At 43.9% G+C, this 23,499-nt stretch overlaps 1 protein-coding gene across 1 annotated transcript in view; it reads left to right on the forward strand.

Moving 5' to 3' along the window:
- The window catches only part of Pgm5 (phosphoglucomutase 5), a 157,295-nt gene that overhangs the window by 118,054 nt on the left and 15,742 nt on the right, over positions 1-23,499 (forward strand). The window contains exon 10 of the mRNA XM_057778496.1: positions 12,025-12,159. Coding sequence (XP_057634479.1) covers positions 12,025-12,159 — 135 coding nt within the window. The remainder of the gene's footprint in view (positions 1-12,024; positions 12,160-23,499) is intronic.

Genomic DNA, 23,499 nt, shown 5'->3' on the forward strand with positions numbered 1-23,499 from the left:
AGTTTCTCCGTAGCTTTGGTTTCTGTCCTGGAACTAGCTCTTGTAGACCAGGCTGGCCTCGCACTCACAGAGATCTGCCTGCCTCTGCCTCCCGAGTGCTGGGATTAAAGGCGTGCGCCACCACCGCCCGGCTGTCATGGACTTTTGATTATTATATGATGAGGGAGGCTTTTTTTTTCCAGTCTATTGTTGTTCTGTAAACTTTTTGTACCTTCATAAGGATATCCTCCTTTAGGTTGGGAAGGTTTTCTTCTATGATTTTGTTGAATATATTTTCTGTAACTTTGAGTTGGAGTTCTTCTCCTTCTTCTACCCCTGTTATTTTTAGGTTTGGTCTTCATAGTGCCCCAGATTTCCTGGATGTTTTGTGTTAAGACTTTGTTGGATTTAATGTTTTCTTTGACCATAGTGCATGTTCCAACTTACACTCTTACCAGCAATGAATAGTACATTATCTCTCTCCACAGTCTCACAAAAATCAATCAATGAAAATTTGTTCTGAAACAGAGAAAATTTGTTCTGAAACACTGTAGCTCAGGCTGTCCTGGAACTCACTTTATATTTTAGGGATGACCTTGAACTTGCTGAGTCAACTGCCTAGCTTTCTACCTCCTTTTGTTAAACTTTTTTTTTTTTAGAATTTCATGCTTGAGTACTGTATATCATTTCCCAACTCTTTCCCCTCCCCAACTCCACCAATGTCTCATGTCTCCCCATTCCCCAAATCCATGACCTCCTTTTTAAAGTATTATTGTTGCACATGTTTGTATGAGTGTAACATAATAAGCAGGATGAGTCCACTTAGTTTTGCTCATATGCACATTATTCAGGGCTGACCATTTGGGATTGGATAACCTTTCAGAGTCTGGGCCCTGGAGAAGACTGAGTATTCTCTTAATAATCATCAATGATCTGTAGCTCTTCATCCCTAGATGGGACCTTGTAGGGTTTTTCTATCTATTTTTCAGAAGTTGACTGGTATTGTTATTGTAGAGATCTTGTCAAGGTGAGCACATTTTTAGGATTCCATGGGTACAACCTTGTGACATACAGAAGACGCTTATTGATCCTACATGTTGATCTCACAGTCTTTCCACTCCCTCTTTGTGATATTTTCTGAGCCTTAGGTGTAGGGATTGTGCTCTGGAGGTATCAGCTGGGGATGGGTACCCCACAGTCAGTTGTTCTCTTCATTTCAGCCAGCTGTGGGTTCCTGTAATGGTTTCTGTCTATTGCAAACAGAAGTGTCTTTAATTCGGGGTGAAGGCTACACTCCCTTGTGGGTCTAAGGATAAGTGTTTAGAATGCAGTTGGGCATTAACCTGTCTTAGGAAACTGGCAGTAGTGGGCTCTCCTTTAAGATCCTGGAGACCTTACCAGTCACAGTTAGTTGGCTAGGTTTCCATTACCAGGCATTGACTCCGTTGTATTGAGTGGACCTTACATCCAATTAGATGAACCTCCACCTTCTTGATGAATTATCTTATTTACTCTCCCTATAATAGCCTATCTGAGAAAATAAGAATAATAAATGGCTATATCACATAGTCACTGGGAAAATTAAATACTACCTGTGAATTCAGGAATTCAGAGGTACAAAAGGAATGTTAGTCAATGATTAACTAAGCTTACTTAAGCAACCTCAAGACTACCAGGGATGCATCAGTGGTTAGTTGAGCATTTTTGCTGCCTTGACCCCTAACACTGTAACAAAGGAAACAAAAACACCCTGTGATGGAGAGATCGGGGCTTTTGATGAGAGCCACATAAAGTAGGAAAAAACAAAGGAAAGGTAGACTTGTCAGGATGTCTTGTGAGGATGTGAGCAGGCCTCTGGTGTCTGAATCATCTCTCAGTAATTCAACTCACATACTCTCTCCCCTCCTCTGCACCCCCCCCCCAACACAGCCGTTCATTCAGGAAGGGAACTGTGCTTTATGGCAACTTACTCCTCCTTTTTGTCCTTAATTCGAGGTCAGAGTCAGGAAACAGATAACAGGAAAAGAACCATTCCACGGGCATCTCTAGAGATAAAGTAGAAATGCTTTTCCAACCAAACTGAAGCTAAACTCCTATTGCAGTGATAAGTCCCAGCCAGCCCCTTGGCTGTGGAAATATCTAGGGAAGTCTGCCCTGCCTGAAATCCTGCAAGGGTCACTCCAGAGGCAAGAAGGAAGCCCTGAAGCTTTCCACCCCATCTTGAATTCCAAGGGCCTCCTGGATCCTGTGTGTCTCCAGGCTCCGTGGGATTTGCTATGGCTGATTTTAAGGTGCCAGCTTGTTACTCCAGTCGGAACCAAGAGTCTCTTGGATTTAGAAACCACAGCTTGATAAGGTGTGGTACCGCCGCAGCTCTTCCACGTTCTTCTGGGGTGGGTGTGGGGATCTGTCACTGTTTATTCTCAGGTAAAATTGAGTCATATGGGTGACTAATGTTGCTTTCTTCAAATATGAGTGGGGAAAAACAAGCCAGTGTTTTGTAGGGGAGTACTTTGATCACATCGCTGAGTAGTTTAAGATGTTCCCAGTGCATGCCCCGGAATAAGACGAGGGAAAGTTTGGCAAGCCCCGGGGATCTGAGTATTGCAGATATCCAGGGCACTGTTGGTGCTGGGTCTCCCCCTTTTACCACCAGCATCCCAAGGAATGGTTTAGTACCAAGATAGTCTCCTACCATTGCCTCATCCCATCTGCCTGTAGCCTCAGTCCTGTCCACTCAGTGCTCACAGCTATGAGACGCTGCCTGTGATAACAGTAGGAAAACTGGAGTCTTGGTCCTGTGAATGAAGGGCCCTTGGGAAAGGCGATCACACACTGAGAGCTGACATATTGACACTTCAACCCAGAACTATAACCTATATCAGAAAATTTGCTTTTAAAGGAGAAAACGCGATACTTCAGGAACAAAATTTAAGCAACTGAGACTGCATTTTTTCTACTCATCCACCCAAATCATCTGTATTTCCATTTAGCTGGCTCAAAAATCAGAAAATCCTACCAGTGATGAAATAATTTGCAAGTTTTCAGTTCAGCTGATATTTAAAACTTGGCATAAATAAATGTGCACCGGTTAGTTAATAAGGAAAGTCAGATCCAGTCTGCTCACGTGTGACTCTGGGCTCGCTGTAGCCATGATAGTGCTCTGAGTTATGCAGGCTTCATGAAACAATTGACTGTTCTCCTCAACCTGAGAGAAAGAAGTCCACTCAGCAGAAAGCTTACTGTGAAGGGTACTTGTTTTTAGATTTGTTATTTACCATGCAAGGACTAGGTCTGTCCTTTTTTAATGTCAGTATTTAGAAACAATAAAGAACATACATTGGCAGTCTGGAATACACACTTCAGTTCTGGGATATGGTGCTGGACTTTGTCCCTAGATGCCATCATCCTCTCTACCCCCTATCCAGAGACGTTTACTGAGCCACCAGCATCTACTACATCACACAAAGGCCACTAAATGGTGTTCACTGAGAACGCTGGAACTCCAAAGCCAAGGGCTTCTCTCTCCAGAGATAACTGGTCCATCTTCAGCTTCATCTGTCAGCTTCAATCATATCATTATCAATGCATCATCTGAGAGACTCTGACAGTGACAGCCAGTCTTTGCTCTGTCATGTGCCATTTACTGGAGTGTGGTTTGCACATCTAGAAGCAGAGCACTGGAAATGATTCAGTTGGACTTGTGAGGCACCAATAAAGTTTATTTAAGTCTGAAAGTTGGCACTCGGATGTAGTAATCCTTCTGTGTGGAGTAACAGAAGTGTGTAGTTACCATAATAGGTCTCTAGTGTGGTGTTGAAAAACAATCCCTGTGATAAATAGGAATTCCTGTCCTAACTTAGGAAAATCTGAAGAAGGTGGTTGAATTGATTTTTTTTTCATGCACACAGTTGCTGCATGCCGCTCAGGATCCAACAGGGCAGTTGAGATTCCTGCCCTCTGCTTCATTACGGTTTAGCTGGAGAGGTAACTTGATGTTGAACATGTAATTATTGCGGAATTGACTGAACAGTGTTATGTCAAAAGAACTTAGTTGGGCGTACATATCGGAGGAACGAATGTAGATCAGGATTATAGAAAGCTCTTCAGAGGGAGATGACGGTTAATCCATGCCCAGGAGAGGAAGCAGGAGCTGGCTCAGGTGAGATCATTGCCTCACACTCTGTGACTTTCTTCAGCTGAATGGAACTACGTGGCTGTTTAGTTTTCCTGACACAAGATTCATTCTAGACAATCTCATGGGGTATCATGACACCTACAATTATAATTCTAGACTTCAACACTTCTGCAACACTGTAGTCATGGCAAAGGAAGACAACTTAGCTATCTGCTATGCTAAGTATGCCTCTTGGTAGGACATCTTGGAAACTATTAGAAAAATATTTTCTAGTATCCAGTTTCCCTGAAATTTTCCCATTTGTCCTTCAAGGATGAAACACATAGTCAGTTCTTAATAATTACCTACTTGTCACTGCTAGGAAAATAGAGGGATGGGAATATGGTTTCTTGTTAGCTGGGAGGCCCCCGTTCTGCTTCTAGAGAGTTCAATTATAACAAATTAACCTCTCCTGGAAAAAGTTGGTAGGTTTAGGGCTGTCTTCTAAACTGTGAGGAGCATCTAAGTGTTCATCAGTAACAGGAACTTTGTATTGAAATGTTAGTATCTCTTTATGTTCAGAAGGGTCACCCAAACCAGGAAACAGTACAGAAGGCAAGGCCGCATATTCTCCCAGGAACTGAAGGAGAGGACATGTTGTGACTGGGGAAAGTATTTCTGAATCCAAAGTCTCCCAGACCCAGGGCCAGTGTGGTGTGGAGTGAACAGGAACGAGCAATAATTCTAGAAAAGAAATGGATAAATGTATGTGATCTGTTTCCACTGGCCCACATTTGATGGTCAGGATTTTGATGAGGAAAACCCAAGCAGCTTCTCATGGCTTAAGGTTACATTTGCTAGACAGGTGCTTTGAAAACCCATCTGAGTGGACGTACTGGCTTTGTGGGAGCCTAGGCAGTTTGGATGCTCACCTTACTAGACCGGAATGGAGGTGGGTGGTCCTTGGATTTCCCACAGGGCAGGGAACCCTGATTACTCTTCGGGCTGACGATGGAGGGGGACTTGATTGGGGGAGGGGGAGGGATATGAGAGGGGGTGGCGAGGAGGAGGCAGAAATCTTTAATAAATAAATAAATTAATTAAAAAAAAAGAAAACCTATCTGAGGACTATTTGGCTTTGATTTTCCCCAGATAATTCTTTAATTCGTTCTAATTGTTGGACCCAAAGGGGCTTGTTGGTTCTTTAAAAACAAAATCTGAATGAGCATGGCCCCCATAGGCTCATATATTTGAATACTTGGTCTGTAGTGATGGAACTGCTTGGGAGGGACTAGAGGGCGTGGCTTTGTTAGAGGTGTGTCACTGGAGATGGGCTTTGGGTTTCAGAAGCCCACATTGTTCCCTGTTACTGACTCCTCTCTCTCCCTCCCTCTTCCTCCATCTCTGTCTCTCCCGTCTCTCTGTCTCTGTCTCTCTCTCTCTGCTTCATGCTTGTGGACCAGATACAAACACTCGGGTACTGTTCCCGTTCCACTCCTTCTTGCCTGCTGCCATGATTCCCGCCATGATTGTCATATACTCTAACCCTCTGGAGCCTTGAGTCTCCCGCCTAAAGCTTTCCTTTTCCTAAGTTGCCTTGGCCATGGTGTATTGTCACAGCAATAGAGAAATAACTAAGACAAAGCCTAAGTGAGACTGTGTCTCTGGGCATAGGTGTGTGGTCAGCGCACTGTACAAAGACCCCCTAGCCTAATCGGGAAGATGAAGCCAAAGTCCAAAGTTAGCTGAGAGGAGAGATGCTTTTGTGTCCCTTTTCCACCCAGAGGGGGTCTCATTTTGTAACTCATGCAAAGGCCCTATATGGACTAGCCTGACTCAATCATTCTTGAACTCATGTTTCCAATTAATGCTGTGACTTAAATAAAGGAAAATAGGCAATCCATGTAGCTTTGTGTATGTTCCATCCAAATCCTCTGCTCTATGGGCCGCGTGCTTTTGTCTACAAAATATGGTTCAGATGTTACATGGCAATGTTTTCACCTTGACGCTTTCCAGATAAATGGCCGGGATTTCCTGGGGGAGATAACATTTGCATTAGGCTCAGAGTATCTTCCAAGGTTGTTCTGCCTCCAGGTTCGCATGCCTCATGCGGCCAACCACATGAGACTGTACATGTGACGCTGTACCAGAACCAGATTTCAGGGTCATATGCTGTTTTCCCCTGGAATACATCCTACATCAGCATTTGAGCAAGTCAGATGCTGCCAGCAGTTGCTGGTAATACACAGTTCCTCCTCCTGCCTGGCTGCAACATGTCCTACAATCTCCAAGCTAACATCTGGCGGCTCTGCATGGATTTAGCAACTAGCAGATCTCTCTGCCTTGATTTACATGTGGGTTGTTTTTTTTTTTTTTTAAAAAAAAAAAACCAAACAACAACCCCTCCAACGTTCATTTGTCAAACATTTATCAGATACTTACTCTGCATAAGGCTCTGAGCCAGCTTAGAGGAGCACACAGAACAGGAGGAACTGGTCAGATGTTTGCATGAGAAGTGATCCGTGAATACAAACACTTTCATGTGGGGTAGCATCCGATAGTTTGCCTGGAGTCAAAAGACCTAGAGGCTCTTACTGTCTTACAACACTGTGCCAGTTTTGACAAGTTCCTTTCTTCTGCATAAGCAGAGGAAATGGCCAGGATCGCACCGGAGGGCTTTCAGGTCCGTAAGTGTCTGATGACTATTAACAAAGGGGTATTTTATTGCTAAAGGACCCATTTCAGCTGCAAACATGGTGAAGATTGGCAGGAGATTGAAAAGACCAACAGTGATTTCAGAGGAAGGCAGCATTCTGAAAACTAATCTTACTCTGCCTAATGTTTACAAAGGCCCAAGAGATGGCTTAGCAGGTCAAGGACTTGCCAACAAGCCTGATGATCTAAGTTCAATCCCCAGCACCCACATGGAGAAGAAGAGAACTGACTCCTAAAAGTTGTCCTCTGGCCTCCACGTATGCTCTGTGGCATATTAAGAAAATATAATAAAAGATAAGCAAGTATGCACTATTGCATCATAAGGTACCAGCATGAAGGCCTTATTTGGAAATCATGTTCAAAATCATTCAACTTTAACATAGGAAGGATCACAAGTCTTTTATGATGAGTGATACTTTCCAAAGCCCTTTTCACACTGTTTCTGAAAGGATGCTCCCAGCTACCCTATAGCCAAGGCTGTTCTACTTTTCATCCAAGTTAGGAGACTAAGGCTTAGAGAGCTTAAAGGACTCAAGACCACCAGCTGGAGTGAGTGGCCAAGCCGGAATTCTAGCCTGGGCGAACCATCTCCAAACTGTCTGTGCACAGTAAATCAAAGAGGGGGTAAATCTGGATTTGAGACAAAAGAAAGAAGGAAGGAAAGAAAGAAAGAAGAAAGAGAGAGGGGGGAGAGGGAGAAAGAAAAAGGAAGGAGGGAAGGAAGGAAGGAAGGAAGGAAGGAAGGAAGGAAGGAAGGAAGGAAGGAAGGAAGGAAAAGGAAGGAAAAGGAAGGCAGGCTATGGTGATGTCTGGATTTGTGAGGAAAGAGCTCTATGCAGTAGGTGATATTGCAACAGGTGATATTGCAACAGATCTAGGGTGGATCCAGCTCTGCTCTCAGCACTGAGGTGGGCACTGCAGGCAGCTTTAAGGCAGCAACTCTTGTACCACCAGCCCCATAATTTACCCTGTCTCCTAAAGGAGACAAGCACGCTCTCCTGTGTATGTTTGCCTTTTATCACGGCTATGTCATTCCGATGTTCTAGTTACTGAAGTTAGAGGAGTCATAGATTCCTTCATGACTATTCTGGGACTTCCTTAGAATATTATGCTAAAATCTAAAAACTAACACGGAGCACAATCCAGGCATCTGCAGCATGAGGAAGGGGACTCACTGAAAAGACAGTTGCAGTGGCCCTGATTGTCGGCAACATCCACTTCACCCAGAGAGCCACTAATTCCCAGTTCCCAAGGGACTCCCCATACAAATTCAATCACCCTGTCTGGACCAAGGGCCTGGCCCTATTGTCTTGTATGGACAATTCCCCTTCCAGCTAATTCCAGTGTGCAGCAAAGTTTACAATCTGCTCACAATTGTGTAGCCAGAAAGCCACAGTTCACCCCAAAGAGCATGCTTTTGTTTTTCTTTAGCTAAAGGGCCCAAGATCCTCCTGGGACTGCCAGGTGAGGTCCCTAGCATTGCTCACTCCAGGTGATAAGCATGCAGTGACATTAACTAACTAGTGTTTCTGGAGGGCCTACTCTGCGCTTGGCGTTGTCCTGGCTCTGCAGCTAAAGTGGAGGTGGAACAAGGTGTGTGCGGCTCTTCCTCTCCAAGCCAATGAATGACCTGAAAACAAAACATAGTGGATCAGACACTTCAGTGTCAAGTTGCCATGGGAACTTGTTTTATCCATTTGGTCTGGGCCTTGTCTGTGCAAGAGGATTTATGGCAGCAGAAACGCATAATGAAACTGTTAGAATGTAAATAGGAAACAGAAATCGAGGCTGGAGAATGTATAAATTAGAGCGCCAAGGACAGGAGAAGAAAAACTCATAGCTTCACGAGTCATGGAGATCCACTTGGACTCAGCTTCAAGTTGAATGTTAAGTGTCCTGGCAGCCATATTGAGAAGGGAAATATGGTTAGTTACAAAGTGTTTATTGTCAGAAAGCAAAAGACGACCAGTTCCTCCGGGAAGGAAAGGCTTTCAAAACACTTGGCTTGAATGTCTCGCTTCTAGCTTCATACCGTCTTTGACAGTATTCCTACAGGACTGGGAAAGTGAACAGTAGAAGACAGTGTGGCGCAGCAGCGTGCACTAAGAGCAAGAATGGCAAAGTAAAGTTCCATTCATTAAATCTACTTACGGCAGGAATAGGTGGTCAGAAGTCAACAGATTTGGGTCAAATACAGTCCAGATGCATCTATAGCTGAACTGGAACCCCTGGGAAATGAAAGGGTTGAATCCCGTGATAATAATCTTCATCATCGTCATTTCTCCTTATTGAAATTTTGATATGGCAGCTAGCCACATTTTCTGTTTTCTGCTATAAGGTTAAAGGGTAAATATTCCAGGCTGCGCATGATGTAATTGTTTATACCCGAGGCCAACAAACACTCTCGTAGAGAACTATTTAATAAATATTTTAGGTCTTATGCACTAGATGATCTCTGCTGTGATTATTAATCTCTAAAACTATAGTGAAAAAATAGTTATAGGCAATCCCTAACTAAATAGGCACAATTGTGTCCCAATAAAACTTGAGTTTAAAATAAACAAAAAAAGAGGGCCTGAAAAATTTCACCTATAGGTAACTTAGCCTATTGCCAACCTCTAAAACTACCTAAAAACCACAAAAACAAAAACAAAGGGAAAGGATATTATTGTTGTTCTTTTGGTGAAATTAAGGAATGATACACTTGGAAAGTCTGGTTTGATAGTGACTTTGGCCTTACTGTTTTATTCACAGTAATAATGATTCATGCTGGAAAGAACATGGCTCATGTATGGGCTGCAAAGTTGTTATACTCATTGAAGGAACATGCAGATCTCAGAGAAATCCAATCCAACTCTTCACACGTACAAGTGGTCCTCATCAGACGTGATATATTAGTTCTGTTTCTTGTCCCCAAGACCAAAGACCTGAGAAGAAATAACTGAAGAGGGGGAGGATTAATTTTGTAGGGAGAGGATTAATTTTGTAGCACAGTTGCTATAGACACGGTCCATCACAGTAGAGAAAGCATGGCAACAGGCATGCAAGGCTACTTGCTGGGGAATGATGCTGCTCCAATGTCTTCCTCCTTTTTCACATTTTAATTAGTTGGGATCAAAGCCATAGGATGGTCCCCCCCCCCACACACACACACGTAGAGTGGCTCTTTCCTCCTTGGAGAATCATCTCTGGAACCATTCTTACAGATGCACGCTCAGAAGTGTGTCTCCTAGGTAATTCTAAATGAAGTCAACAGTGGATATTAACCTTCCACATGGATGTGAAATTGCAGTGTGGAGGTGGAGAGGGTCTGAGAAGGCGTGCAGCAGAGAACTCTGATGTTGTTCGTCTGTAATGGCTTCTCAAACAACATTGATTCTCAATTAAGCTCTTAGGGTTGGCGTTCTAGGAAAGAGAGATGATGGTAAGCTATTCTCAGTAGGCCGATGTGTGCCATTCACTCCGATATCACCTCTTCAAGTCCAACTCTCTTCCTTCCTACTAATTGCTAATGGTCTTCTCTGTGTGTAGCATGAAGTACAACCAGTAGCCTGTGATTGGTGTGAACGTCATTTGCAGTAGGCATTTTCTGGACCATAGGAAATGCATTCTTTAGCTCCATGTTCACCATTCAGTTCGTTTGCTCCATTTGTGATTTGTTGACTGTTCAGCTCTCTGGTGGCGAAAGGTAGCTAGCTAAGAGATGAGTTTCGGATGGTTGTAAGAGGTGACTCAAGGTTGATGAAGGACAAACATTGCACCTTTACCTTCATATACCTAGGACATAGCCCAGCGCTTACTCCATAGGCCATTTTCATATGTTAACCCGGTGGAAAACTGGTAGTTGGTTTCCAGTAAGGGAGCTGATTCCCACTGCTTTGTGTTGAACAACTCTAAAAGAAGCAAAAGCTTTGTGTTTGGGAATTGGGACAAACCTTTGAAAAGTAAACAACCATGCAGATGGGATCAGACACACTCCTATATCAGACATGGTCAGGTCTGGGATGGGGTAAGGAAATGGTATTCAGATTCTCATAGCAGGAATGGTGTGATTTTAGTAACGGTTGCTTCATAGCCAGCAGGACTGGAGGCTGGGGACATTTCCATGATAAATTTGTAGGGAAAATGTCTGACACTGAGGTCACCTAAGACACCTACTTTTTATGAAACGGTGACTGGTAGACATTATGTGGCTTCTTTTTTCTCCCTCTGGTATCTCTAATACTTTACTGATCAGACTTTTTTAGCTGCCCTACAATGTATTTCCATTAGAAGTCCAAATATGATCTTGTGGTCATAAAAGTCTGGTCATATTTTGACTATTCCTGTCACTAAAGAGAAACATTACATAAAACAGGGATGTTCTAAGCTAAAAACAAATTTAACATTGGGTAGCACTTAATTCGCCTGGCCCCAGCTCTGTCATGACCCTAAGCTGGTGCCCAGCATTTCTGGGTGAGAGAGAAATGGTCATCTAACATGGTGAGGATGTTCTCAGCAACACTCACGGCCTGAATGAGCAGGTAACCCTGAGCATTTTGTCATGGAGTTCTACTACTGTGATAATGGGGAAGGGGTAAATCTAAGCTTAAAATTATACGGGGGTTACCTGAGCCTTAGAACAAGGGTGGTTACTTAGCATGTTGGTACACACATGTGATACCAGCTCTTGTAAGGTGGGAACAGGGTCTTGAGTTCAGGGTCAGCTTGGGTGACATGGCAAGACTTAGTCTGCAAAAAAAAAAAAAGAGTAGGGTGGGGAAGGATGGAGCAGATATCTCTTATTGCAATAGATAATTTGCTTAATGCCTGTTATGTTCAGATTTATAAGGATTACACCATGGATTTGAGAACATTTATTGAATGCTATCCTATTTCTATTTGTATGCACTGTTTTTTCCATTTCTCATATCTCTAGACCAAGAAAATATGAGCATGTGGTCATAGTTTGGCTCTTCAACATCTGCCCACATCTGCCCACATTAGCCACAAAGCGGCAGAAATAGAATCAAGAAACAAATGGGTAACCTCAAGTAGCTTTTGAGTTTACCGCAGTGTTGTGCTCGAGTGAACATCCGGAGCCAACTAGAAACTGGCTTGGCCCTGATGGGCTCTGGTGTATAGGACTATGCTGATTTCTGCAACATGCATTGATTATCACTGCCTGTGTCTTCTCTTGCTCACTGAGCCATTTGGGATGTTCTTGGTCTCAGGGCCTGAGGATCATTTTCTCGGATGCATCACGGCTCATATTCCGGCTCAGTTCCTCCAGTGGTGTGCGGGCCACCATCAGGCTGTATGCGGAGAGCTACGAGAGGGATCCCAGCGGTCACAATCAGGAACCACAGGTACGCCATCAGAGCTCTGCTCCTGGCGCCGCATCTTTTCCCTTAGAGCTCCCACGGGCCTTTGACGGAAAGAGAGAGTTAGAACTTCAGTGGGAGGCGAGTTGTGTGTAACCTCAACCAATTTTAATTCACTCCTTGAAGTGTTTGAAGCAGAAGAACTTCTCTCCAGGATCCAGGATGATTCAGGCCAGGATGATACCCAGATAACTCACCTCTCCTCAGTGTCCTGTGGCTTAATGTAGGTTCTGATAAGAAAAGGTATATTGTACACATAAGAAAGTCAAATTTCTTAGACCCTTGATTGCGCTCATGTAAATTATTAACCTTTAGGGATTAGGAAAACCCTGAATTGAACCATGGCATTGAGGGTACCATACAAATACCACTCTGGGCTTCCTCTGTCAGACTGAGGAAGTATTCACACATGTTTTAGCCATAAACCACTGTATTTCTGTATTCACTAACACGGCAGACAGACAGAGTAGACGGAAAAGAACCCACTCCGTTGGGTGCCTCATGCTATACTGTCAGGTTTTGTGGGTGCTTCCCTGGGCTGAAACATTAGCTATGCATCTTTTTGGGAGAGTGGAGGGACAGAAATCCAGGCTGTTTCTCACTAGACAGCTATTCGGTGTTTCCAGCTCTGTTCTGTCACCTGGGACAATCCCTTTATCTGTCGATAGTAGAGTTTCTTCATTCTGTTTTTCTCTGGAGATTCTCAACAAACTTGGTCATCACCATGATGTGGACACTTCTACCTGCTTCCATAACTCAAAGGTCTGTGAGAACAAGATCATCCCACGTGGGGAAAGAGTGGCCTGAGAGTCATTCTCAGGATCACAAGGGCATGAGTAGATAGAGTCCATGACCAACACTTAGTCCTGGCCCTTCCTCTCAGGATTATGAGCTTTCCATGCAAAGATGGGCCAAGCTCTGCCAAAATAACTTGTTAGTGAGGACATTTCACCCGAGATAGGCCCAAACCCTGCAAGAACTAGATGGAGACTTACATTCTCTTTCCGAATAAAACTGTCTTCTAAGACTCGTTTTGAGACCCGAGATGAAAGGCAGGAGCTCCGCGCTAGGCGAGGAATGATATTCCTGGCCTCCCCAGCTCTGAGTCACTCTGACTTGAGACTGTTTTTTTCTTAGCATTCTTTTCCCTATTTGCACAGGACAAGTGGTTTAGACACTTGCTTATTTTTATTTACCTCCCTTGCTGGACTTCATCCGGGCCATTAGGCCTTCTGTATATTAATGTGTCTCCAAGGTGGTCCATGAAAGCAAATGGCACTTTTGGAAATGGTTTTCCTTGAAGCCAAAAGTTCTCCACGGGCCTGCTTTTAGACGGTTGTGTGGGTAAATAAGTCATAAATAGTGCTTGTTTTAGTCCCTATTACTGCATTTTTTCCACCCTGTTTGTGTACTAGCTTGCCAGTTTGAATGGCTGAGGAGTCTCTTCCTTAGTGTTTCTCTTAGGATCACGGTCATTTTCCCCTTCTCTAATACAACTAAGTCCTTCCCTAAACCCAACTAGATGAGGCCCAGAGCATTTATTTTAGCATAGGATCTAGCTAAAAGTTCTGTATCAAAAATAGAGTTTCTGATTAAAATAGCACATATCGTTGACTCACTAACTGAAGCCCTATTGCATAATACATTGCAATCACGATATAATAGTCAAAATTTCGAAGAATTCTAGCCCCATAAGGAAAAGGGAAGGGAGGGGGAGAGAGGAAAAAGGAGAGGGAGGGAGGAGAGGGGAGGGAGGCATAGGTGGCTTACCCACATTAATCACTGCTCAGCTCCATTTCGGCCCTTCCGCTGGAGGTTTTGGGCAATGCTGCTTTCCGCCACAAACTACTTTTTGCTTCTGAGAGCCCTGAGGGGATGAAGCTTTGGTTAGCTATTAACAGAGATAAAGATGCGACATTCAAGCTAACCTAACAGGCAAGGGCTGGTTTGTACGTCCTTAGATTGTTCTTTGGTTTTGCCACCTCACCTAGATTGCAGAGAACACCCTCCTGCATATGTGCACGTGCACGCACGCGCGCGCGCACACACACACACCTGTTAAAGTACTCTCTAGTCTACAGTTCTATTAAGTAATTTTGTATGTTTTTCCCACCCCCAATGCTGTAGTCACCTATATTCCAGTTATTTTGCATGAGGACAGAGTTCCCTTCAAATACCACACTGATATCTGGCTATTTTACTTTGCACGTGGATTGTGTCTTCCTCAGACATTTAAAGCACACGAGGAAGGCAGCTTTAAGCATTAGACTGGTTACCTCAAGGAGGAAGTGATCAAATTAGCCTTGCCATCCAACCAGAACACCTGCGTACTCACTTGCTACTCTCAACTCCTACAGCTAGAGTCTGGGCCGTGCCCTTTTGCAGAGGTGATGGTGCCATTTGGTTTAAGTTGATGACAAGTAACCACTTCACCAACACAAACTGTTTTTAAAATATTCTCTCCATACTTACCAATGAGTTGGTGGTGAGTGGAGGAAGGACATGGGGAAGGCCACAGGAGGGAAGGTGTTTGCCCAGCAACGGTCCTTGGCGTTTGAGAAAAGGAAGCTTTCCTTCCCAAAGGCAGATGCTGAGAATTCACATCGTTTTTCAAACACTGTTACTTTCATTTTACTGACAATCAGGACCCCAGTGAGCTCTCGAGCCAGCTGGTGGAAATTTGTAAAAAGGGTCAAACCGAGACGGATTAAACTCACAGGCAACTTGTGAAGAGTTGCCTGTGAATTTAATAGCTACCTAAGGTAACAGTAAGGTTGTTTCCATGTTCTTTCCATCCCGCTTCTCCGCAGGATTGCTAAATTAATGTTGTGTTCATTGTGTTCACTTTGGACACTCCCTGTCCATAGGAGCCCATGGGTGGAGTACCTAATGCACAAAATACAGCCAAAGGGAAAAGGAAGAAAGTTTTATTAAGGGCTAGATTATCAGAGAATGAAGGTCAGCTTGGGACTAATCAAGATGTAACCACACCCCAGCCTACTCCAGTCTTGGGAAGGAGCCAATACTCTTGAAACTGATGAACTGATGTGTTTTTGATAAGTTGCATCTAGCAGATGAGTGACTAAAATGCCAGGAGTCTTTTTATGTTTAATTCATGCACCACTCAAGCCCACCGGCCATTTCGTTCTGAGTTCTTATAATAATTTATAGTTCAGAAATAGACACTATAGAGACCCTTTGTTGTCTATGGGGAGATTGGACAGGCCAGGGCGCTTTCGAGAGTGAAGGTATCTATTAATCCTTACAGTGTGATTGGCACCTCTTAGCTGGCCATGTGGTCACTCCAGCTATATACTTCCATCCTGGTCTAGAACTGTATGGCTTCTCAGATGGAGACTTCTGAGGAAGAGGGCAGGAGTGAAAAGATTCAGTTGGCCTGATGTAGGTGTCAAGATGCTCACAGTGTTGATGTTTAATGTTATCTGCAGTGTGCCAGGCTCAATTCTAGATACTTTATGTACACTATTGGCCCCCTACCCCTGTTTCATTGCCCCCAGGGTGGGATTATTATCTAGTTTTGCAAAAGAGAAAACTGAGATAAGGAGTTGTTCGGATCAATGGAACAGGTCATTTCTGGATTGATTTTGTTTGAAGAAAGACTCCTAATCAGACTAATGGTTAATTCCAAAGGGGCGAGGACTCCTCACCTGAGCTTGAGTTCAATGCTGTGTCTAGAAGTTTACTTCAATTTTATTAAAAGAATTGCCTTCAGGGCCTGGAAGGATGGCTCAGTAGTTAAGAGGTTTGTCTTTCCACATTTATCAATTCTTTGAGCATCTAACATCAACTGGGTTCCAAGAACTCAGTAAAATTCAATTCAATTCCATTTTGCCTGACCTCAGGAAAGGGCTCCACTTGACTGTTACTGCTTTGTTCTAGAAGGTACAGCTCAGGCATGGCCAAGGAAGAAATAGGCAGGGCCAGGTATGGGGATGGGTGAGCTTCTTTACCCCTTCAACATCCTCCACTCCCACCTCCCACACAATATTTCTCTGTGCTCACCTTCCCATGAGTTCTCCCAGCCCTCTTTAGGGGATTTAATGGAAAGCTTCATTACTTAAACTTGATTGATTGATAAAGCCATCGTCCTTGGTTGTTGAACTTACCCATGGGGGTCAGGGAGTCACCACAAGTTCAAACTGTCTAACCATGTGGGTGTGTCCTTGTCAGGCAGGGCCCAGCATGAAGACACCTTGTGAGTATGAATTTGGGTGTGGTTGGAATATAATCAACACAGACACTCATTACCCAGGAAGTCCCAATAGAGTTAGCTCTATGCCAGGAACTGGGAACAAAACCAAATATGGGTTTCACCATTTCAGACATACAAACATGGGGAAATGTCAAGTTTTCTCCCCATTACTTTTATTAGCAATGAGTAGCTTTTTATAACCTTATTGAAAGGATAATATTCTCAATACATGCTGGTTGTGTTTTATAGCTAATAAAGAGCCTGGAATTATTAGTCAAAGGCTTGAAGAACAGAATTAAAAACTGAATTAGAAATAGAAGTATTTATGATGTGAGAGTCAGAAACATAACAGACTTCAAAGTGACACAAATAGGCATTCCTTAGCCAGTTCATTTTCATGATACAATGAAAACATGTGTAGCTATGAACATGTGTGCATGTGTATTTCTATGTCTGTGAGGGAGAGTGAGCATGATTTTTGAGTCATATTATAAACATATAGTTTTTTTTTTTACCATTTTGTTATTTAGAAAGAAAATCTGTATAGGAATGTCTTAACAGCCACTTGTCTGAAGAAATCCGTGAGGAAATACTTTATTTTCCTTTTCTCTGCAGAGTTTAGTAGGTGTTGCTGTGATGGGGCACAGAACTGGAGGGGGAAGCGAGCCGGGTTGAGTTTAGAGAAGGAAGACGTGGTGGGAGAGTTGGGCTATAAACGCCATGGCTGAGTTAAGGAGCTGGCTCATTTCCGTGGAAGAGATGGATGACCCAGACATCTTCAGAAATTTAAAATTAATGTGAGGTGTTGAAAGATGACCAGCTATTAGCCATAGCTAATGAATATGTAATTTGAGGAAATAAACTCAAGCTGAAGGAGGAGAGATTCAGATCTGCTGTCAGGCCCCGTTCCCAATAGTGATGTTCCCACTAGCCCCACTAGGACGGCTGGTTTGTGCGTTTCCGAAATCTCTATAACCATGTAGATTCAAATAATAATTTTAAAACATGGGCAAGAATGCAGAGGATTGATTAAGATAATGTCTCAAAGTATTTTTCAGCCTTAAAATGCCAATTCTTGAGAGAGAGAGAGAGAGAGAGAGAGAGAGAGAGAGAGAGAGAGAGAGAGAGAGAGAGAGGGAGAGGGAGAGAGGGAGAGGAGAGGTCATGTTCTAGTGGGTGGGTTAGATTTCCCTCTAGTGGTACAAAAAGAAACTGTCTTTCACAAATCTGCCACTTGGAGAATTTATCTTCAACAAAGAAAAAATTATATAGGTTCTATTGTTTTTGTTACTGTCTTGTTCCTCCCTCCCTCTCTCCATCCCCGCCCCGTGTGTGTGCACACCTGCCCCATACATGTGTGTATAGTCGATGTGGGTGGTGGGTAATGGAGATCTGAACTTAGGTTCTTGTGTTGGCCCAGCGAGTGCTTATCCTATAAGCCATGTCCCCGGCCCTGCTTTACAGGCTTTCTTACGTTTCTATTGGTTTAGCTGAATTATGTCCTGAGGAAAACCAAAACCCAAAACAAAAGCAATTTAAAAACAAACAAACAAACAAAAAACACCAGACCCACAGTCCTTCTTTTTCTGGCCTTAATGTTGAAATCCAGACTCCAACTCAGCCATTTCTGTGGTATTTCTCTGGAGCTGCGAGTCTGTGTGAAAACCTCCTCCAGACTTCAGGCTGACGTTTTCCAGGGTGTCACACACCAGAGCTGTTTAGAGTTTTGATGACAATGGACTCTTTCCTCAACCAGCCTTTGTGATCAGAACTCTCTTCAAGGTACCGAGTGTGTGATGAGCCTGTCCACCCACACTGTCCCCTGCCCAGAACCTGTGAGAAACAGACACCTGCTTATGCTTATCCCTCATGCCAATCCTGTGACAGAACCTATCTTACATCTCAGATGGAGCAGCAGAAACAGAAGAGGCTCTCTTTCCAAAGCTCACGACAGACTCTCAAGCTGACAACCTGTCCAAAAAACCTAGTGGCCTTAAGAAAAGATCACGAAGGAGTAGACTATTGTACCTGGACCTTGGACTCAGGTTGGGTTTAGCTTAAGGTTTAGAAATCCTAATGAATTGTCCCATTTTTACTTGATACACATAGTTCAAAACAAAAACAAAACTAACTTTTAAACAAATATAAGGAAATATAACATTTAAGATCTGATCCTTCTGCTGCTCAACTGATTTTCTAAAATTCAGATACAATGTCAACAACTCTCACCAGCCAGTTTGTGCTGAGCCTCAGCATGGCCGTGTCCAAAGCACACGGGCTGTTAAGCAGCCATTGGTTAAACCCACGTGGTCTATGTCCACACATCATCAAATCTTGCCTGATCTTATTTACTCGGCGTCAGAAGAAAGCATGAATGAAATTGTGCTGGCCACGCAAGTACAGAAGGTCACTAGTCACAACTCCTGGCCGGATGAATGGGTTTGACAAGCTGTGGCTGGTCCTGTCTGGCTTTTCTAGCATCTTTCATTCCAATCCCACTGCACAGCAAGGCAGCATTTCCACGCCTGCCTTTTCATAGAAAGCTGCCCAAGTCTCGCAGCTGGTGGTGATCCAGGACTTCTTTCAGGCAGTGCCTTTTGGTGCAGCTAGTAGATCATTGCCTTTGCCCAGAAGCCGGAGTGCATCCCAGCGCATGAATGTCCACAGGGATCCTGGTCAGGGCCTGAGGTCTTTGGCAGAAAGTCCCGGACTCAGTGTGTTCAGCTGGTACTTGGAGAGGGCACTGCCAGACTTCACCACAGTCATGCACCGGTATGGGAGATGGCATTTCCGCCAGAGAGGCGATCAGCTGGCTCAGCTCGTTCAAAGTCTGCTATCCTACTGCCGTATTGAGAAATAATTCTGTGCAAGATACTCAACAGGGGAGTCCCTTGTCCCTGTTTTTGCCTCCCAGGAATGCTGGGATCTAAAGGGAGCTTGCGGTGAGGGTGGGGGTATTTTGATGGCAGAATACTTGGTCTTGGGATGGAGCAAAATACCAAAAAGGGTAATGAAGTCCTGGTTCTAAGTAGCTTGGGACGGGAGGGAGCTCATCTTTGAGCATTTCTGTTGGTAGAAATTGTCACGTGCAGTGCTGTTTGGTTGACTGTGGCCTCTGTACTCCGCAGTTTTGGAACAGAAGAAACTGTGAGAGTGGCTTAAAGTCATGGTTCCATCATTGTCAGATATAAAAGGGCCAGCAGATCAGGAGATAACTGCCAGTTGACAAAATGATTTATCACTCACAGTCCTAAAGTGGGGGGCACACACACCCCACCAGATCACACAGAGTGTACGAGCGGCAGCTGGGAGGCAGAAGAAGCAAGGGGAAGCCTTGGGCTGATGCAACTATTATTTTTCTGGGATAAAAGTAGGCTAGGCCAGGCAAGCAAGTTTAGGATTGACTAGTTTGACTAATTCCAGGAGGCTTCGTCCAGAGCACAGGGCCTGTCCCTAATTGCTTTGTGTACGGCTTTGGGAGATGCAGGGCAGGAAAACAGTGGCTTCAGGAAAACAGAACCTAATGAAGGGAGCCACTGACCTGCAGGCGGAGGGCACGCTAGTGTAAGCTGTGGGGTATCTCTAAGACTTAGCCAGCTCCGGGAAGGCAGTCTCTCCCATAGCAGTGAGGCCCTGGCATACCAATGTATCAGATTAAACAGACAGGCTAAACGCAGAGATAAAATGGTAGAGCCAGCCAGTTCTTCAGGTGGCTAAAATTTGGGAAGATGCTCTAGCAAGGTCCTGTTTTTTGTTTGCTTGTCTTTTACATATAGTTAGTGTCATAGTGATGGTATCTGGGTCGGAGGTCAAGTTTCAGAGCCAAGAGTGTGGTTTTTCAGCCCTGTTTCTTCCATTTCCCAGTTCCATGAGAGTACAAAGCTTGTTTGGATATTGGTCATTTGATCAGAGCATTCCAAATGGACTGTTCAGATGTCTTTTATGGGATTTTTATAACCACCTGTAAATCGGATTATTCCTGTAAAAAGTTTGTCCCATGCATGCCTCATGAATTTGCTTAATAAATCTCAGCTTTGGTTATTGTTTCCTCCCCCTGCACCTCCTCTTTAAAGTTAATAATAATGTGGGCAGGATTCTAGGGAGGCTTCCCTTGGAGCTGACAGTGTCAGGAAACCTGACTCTTAGAAGAAGCTGCCAGGGCCTGTGCCATTCTGTTCATTCTGTGCTGTGGGGAAGGTTGGAGATGAGCTTACCATCTTTCAGGGTCCCTTCATCCACAGAGAGTGTGGAGCAAATTCAAGGTCTTCCTGACTCAAAGCAAGGCACACGGAGCGGGACTTGCTCGGTGACCCAATATATCCAAGCAGATGCGCCATTTGTGGTCATTTCTACCACGTGGACATAATAAACTCCCGAGTGGGGGGAGATAATGGAAGGTGGGTGGGTTCATTGAAGGAAGGGTTTCTGAAGTCTCTGTTGCTGGTCAGCAGGCATGTTCTTCTTAAATTTACCGACTTGACCAGAATGATTAGCATCCGAGAGCAGGTGCCGGCAAGCTTCCCTCAAAGGATCTCATAGTAAAGGGTGGGGTCTTGGCTAGCGGCAGTAGTTTGCGAGAACTGAGGTCACAGAGCAAGAGAAACTCACCATGTCACAAGTCTCGAGGGAAGTTTAAGGTCCAAGTATTCAAAGGGTTGGTTCCTTCCAGGGCAGTGGTTCTCGACCTGTGGGTCGTGACCCTCTTTGGGTTGAACGATCCTTTCACAGGGGTGGAAGGTCAGATATCCGGGACATCAGATATTTATATTACGATTCATAACAGCATAAAGCACCCCGTTTAAAGGGTCACAGTGTTAGGAAGGTTGAGGAACACTGTTCTAGGGGCTCTGAGGAATGGGCTGTTCTAGGACTTCCTTCCCGGTGTGAACACAGTTGCCTTCTCTGTCTCTGATGTTTCTGTGTCCTAATCCCACCTTTGTCTAAGAACGCCACCAGTGACGTCAGCGCTCCTTCACCACGGCAAAACACCCGGGCAGTCAGCTGAGAAGGAGGAGAGACTCTTGGTTCCAGAGGCTTTAGTCTGTGCTTGGCTGACTCTTCCGCCTTCCAGTAGGGGCAGCATGTCAGGGTGGGAAATGCGTGACAGAGCAAAACTGCTTCCTTCATGACGGTAGAAAGCCAAAGAAACAGCAGAGACCATTGTCACAAAAGTCCCTTTCATGGCAAGTGCCTGGTGGCCTAACTTTCTTTTACTAAACTTTAATTCCTAATAGTGTCCCAGACTGGAGACTTGAGAGTTTAACAAATGGGCCTTTGGCAGACATTTAAAATTCAAAAAATAGCGTATGTCATAATGTAATTAGTGACCTTAGTTTAACTTAATGACTTCTGTCCCCAAATAAGCTAGCATTGGGACTGCAATGTAGAGATATTGTGGGTGTTAGGAATATTTCCTAAGTGAGTTCTCTGACGACGCAAAAATTCCCAATCAAGCCAAATCAAAACAAGCCAAATTAAAAAATATCCAGGTTTAATGGGAGATCTGCGCTCTCGGGTGGCCCTAAGGGGGAAATGGGAAGCCGCAGAAAAGCGACCCCCAGAGGAAGAAAGGGGGATCACCTGTTTTTCTTTTGGGGGATCACTTAAGTACCCTGGGGAGTGGTCCTGACCCCACCCCCAGGGAGGGGTCAGGATCTGGCCTGCTGGGATTTGAAGTCCAGACCAGGCCTGGGATAGATTCGAGGGACTGGGGCCTAGGTTCCCAACCTAATATTAGTGGGGAGGTGGGCACAATTCCCCTGGTCTATGTGCAACTTCTTGACTGCTGAAAAAAGCAGTCCACATGGTCAAATCAGTGAGGCTGGCATCTCAACAGAAAGACATTTATGGGTACCAAAACTTGAGTTTCAGATTTTAACAGGTCATAATATCTTTGGGTAGATTTTTATTAAAAAAAAAATCAGTTAATAGCATAAAAGCTGTTTTTATTTTATAGGCTATACCAGAACTGAGAGAAGGCCAGGTTTAGACTAAGGGCTGTCCCGTGTGAGCCTTTGCTTTCCAGCTTCTGAAAATGACAGCTGTACATAGTTTCAGGTTACAGTAGTGATGCATGCATCCAAATGTCTTTGTCTAAAGATTTTATTTTTAAAAAGGCAAAATTACAGGACCAGAAAGATGACTCCATGGTTAAGAACACTGGCTGCTCTTCCAGGGGACCTGTGTTTAAATCTCAGCATCTACATGATAATTCACAGCCAGCTGTGACTCTAGTCCTAGGGAATCCTACCCCCTCTTCTGGCCTCTGTGGGAACTGCATGTACATTCAGGCAAATATTAATGCACATAAAATAAAAACCAACTATTTTTAAAAAAGCAAAATTATACTAGCATTTATGTGTATTTGTGAATCTGGATGAATTTCGAGATTTTATAAAAATCTGCACACTTGACCCTCATGAGATTGAACTTCTTAGCTTTTGAGTATAACCAAACATGGAAATGTTTTAAAATATATTTAGCTTTTGAAGTCTAATTTTTTTCAGGTATTTCGCTTCCTATTGGAAGGTTTCTTCTCCTCCTCCTCTTTCTTCTCACTTTAAGCAGTTGTTTTGACATGGTTTACAGATGAATACTATTTTACCTATGCCGGACGAAACAGTTAAATGGGACGGAGAAAGAAAAGTCTGAATGTGAACCATGCCAAACTGTTAGCAGCTGTCCAAGCTACACCAGTGTGAACGAACAAGCTTCCCTTGGAGGGTCACCAGGGACAGATGCCTTAATGGTAACTCCCAGATTCACTTCCAAAGTCAGCATCCCCGCCAAGCAACGGGTCTGTTCTGGCGTTCTGTTCTTTACTTTAGGCCCGTGTTCAGGAGCTACAGTCAGGATGACCAGTGTAGTGTTCCCAGAATGTTAAGACACTTTGATGATGTAGTCCTGAGATTCTACAGCTGTATGTATCACACTGTCCCTGACTCTGTGAGTGTTTGTCTATAGATGAAGAAACTGGTCCCTCCCACTTCTGTTAACATTGTCTAATTCATAACAGGGCTCAGAATTGGCAGTTATTGCAAATTCACTTTTAACAAGTAAAACAATGATAAGGAATTACAAAACAAGTATATTTTTATGTTTATCAAACTTCT

The sequence above is a fragment of the Chionomys nivalis genome, chromosome 8 (assembly GCF_950005125.1).
Source record: "Chionomys nivalis chromosome 8, mChiNiv1.1, whole genome shotgun sequence".
Classification (NCBI taxonomy): domain Eukaryota; kingdom Metazoa; phylum Chordata; class Mammalia; order Rodentia; family Cricetidae; genus Chionomys; species Chionomys nivalis.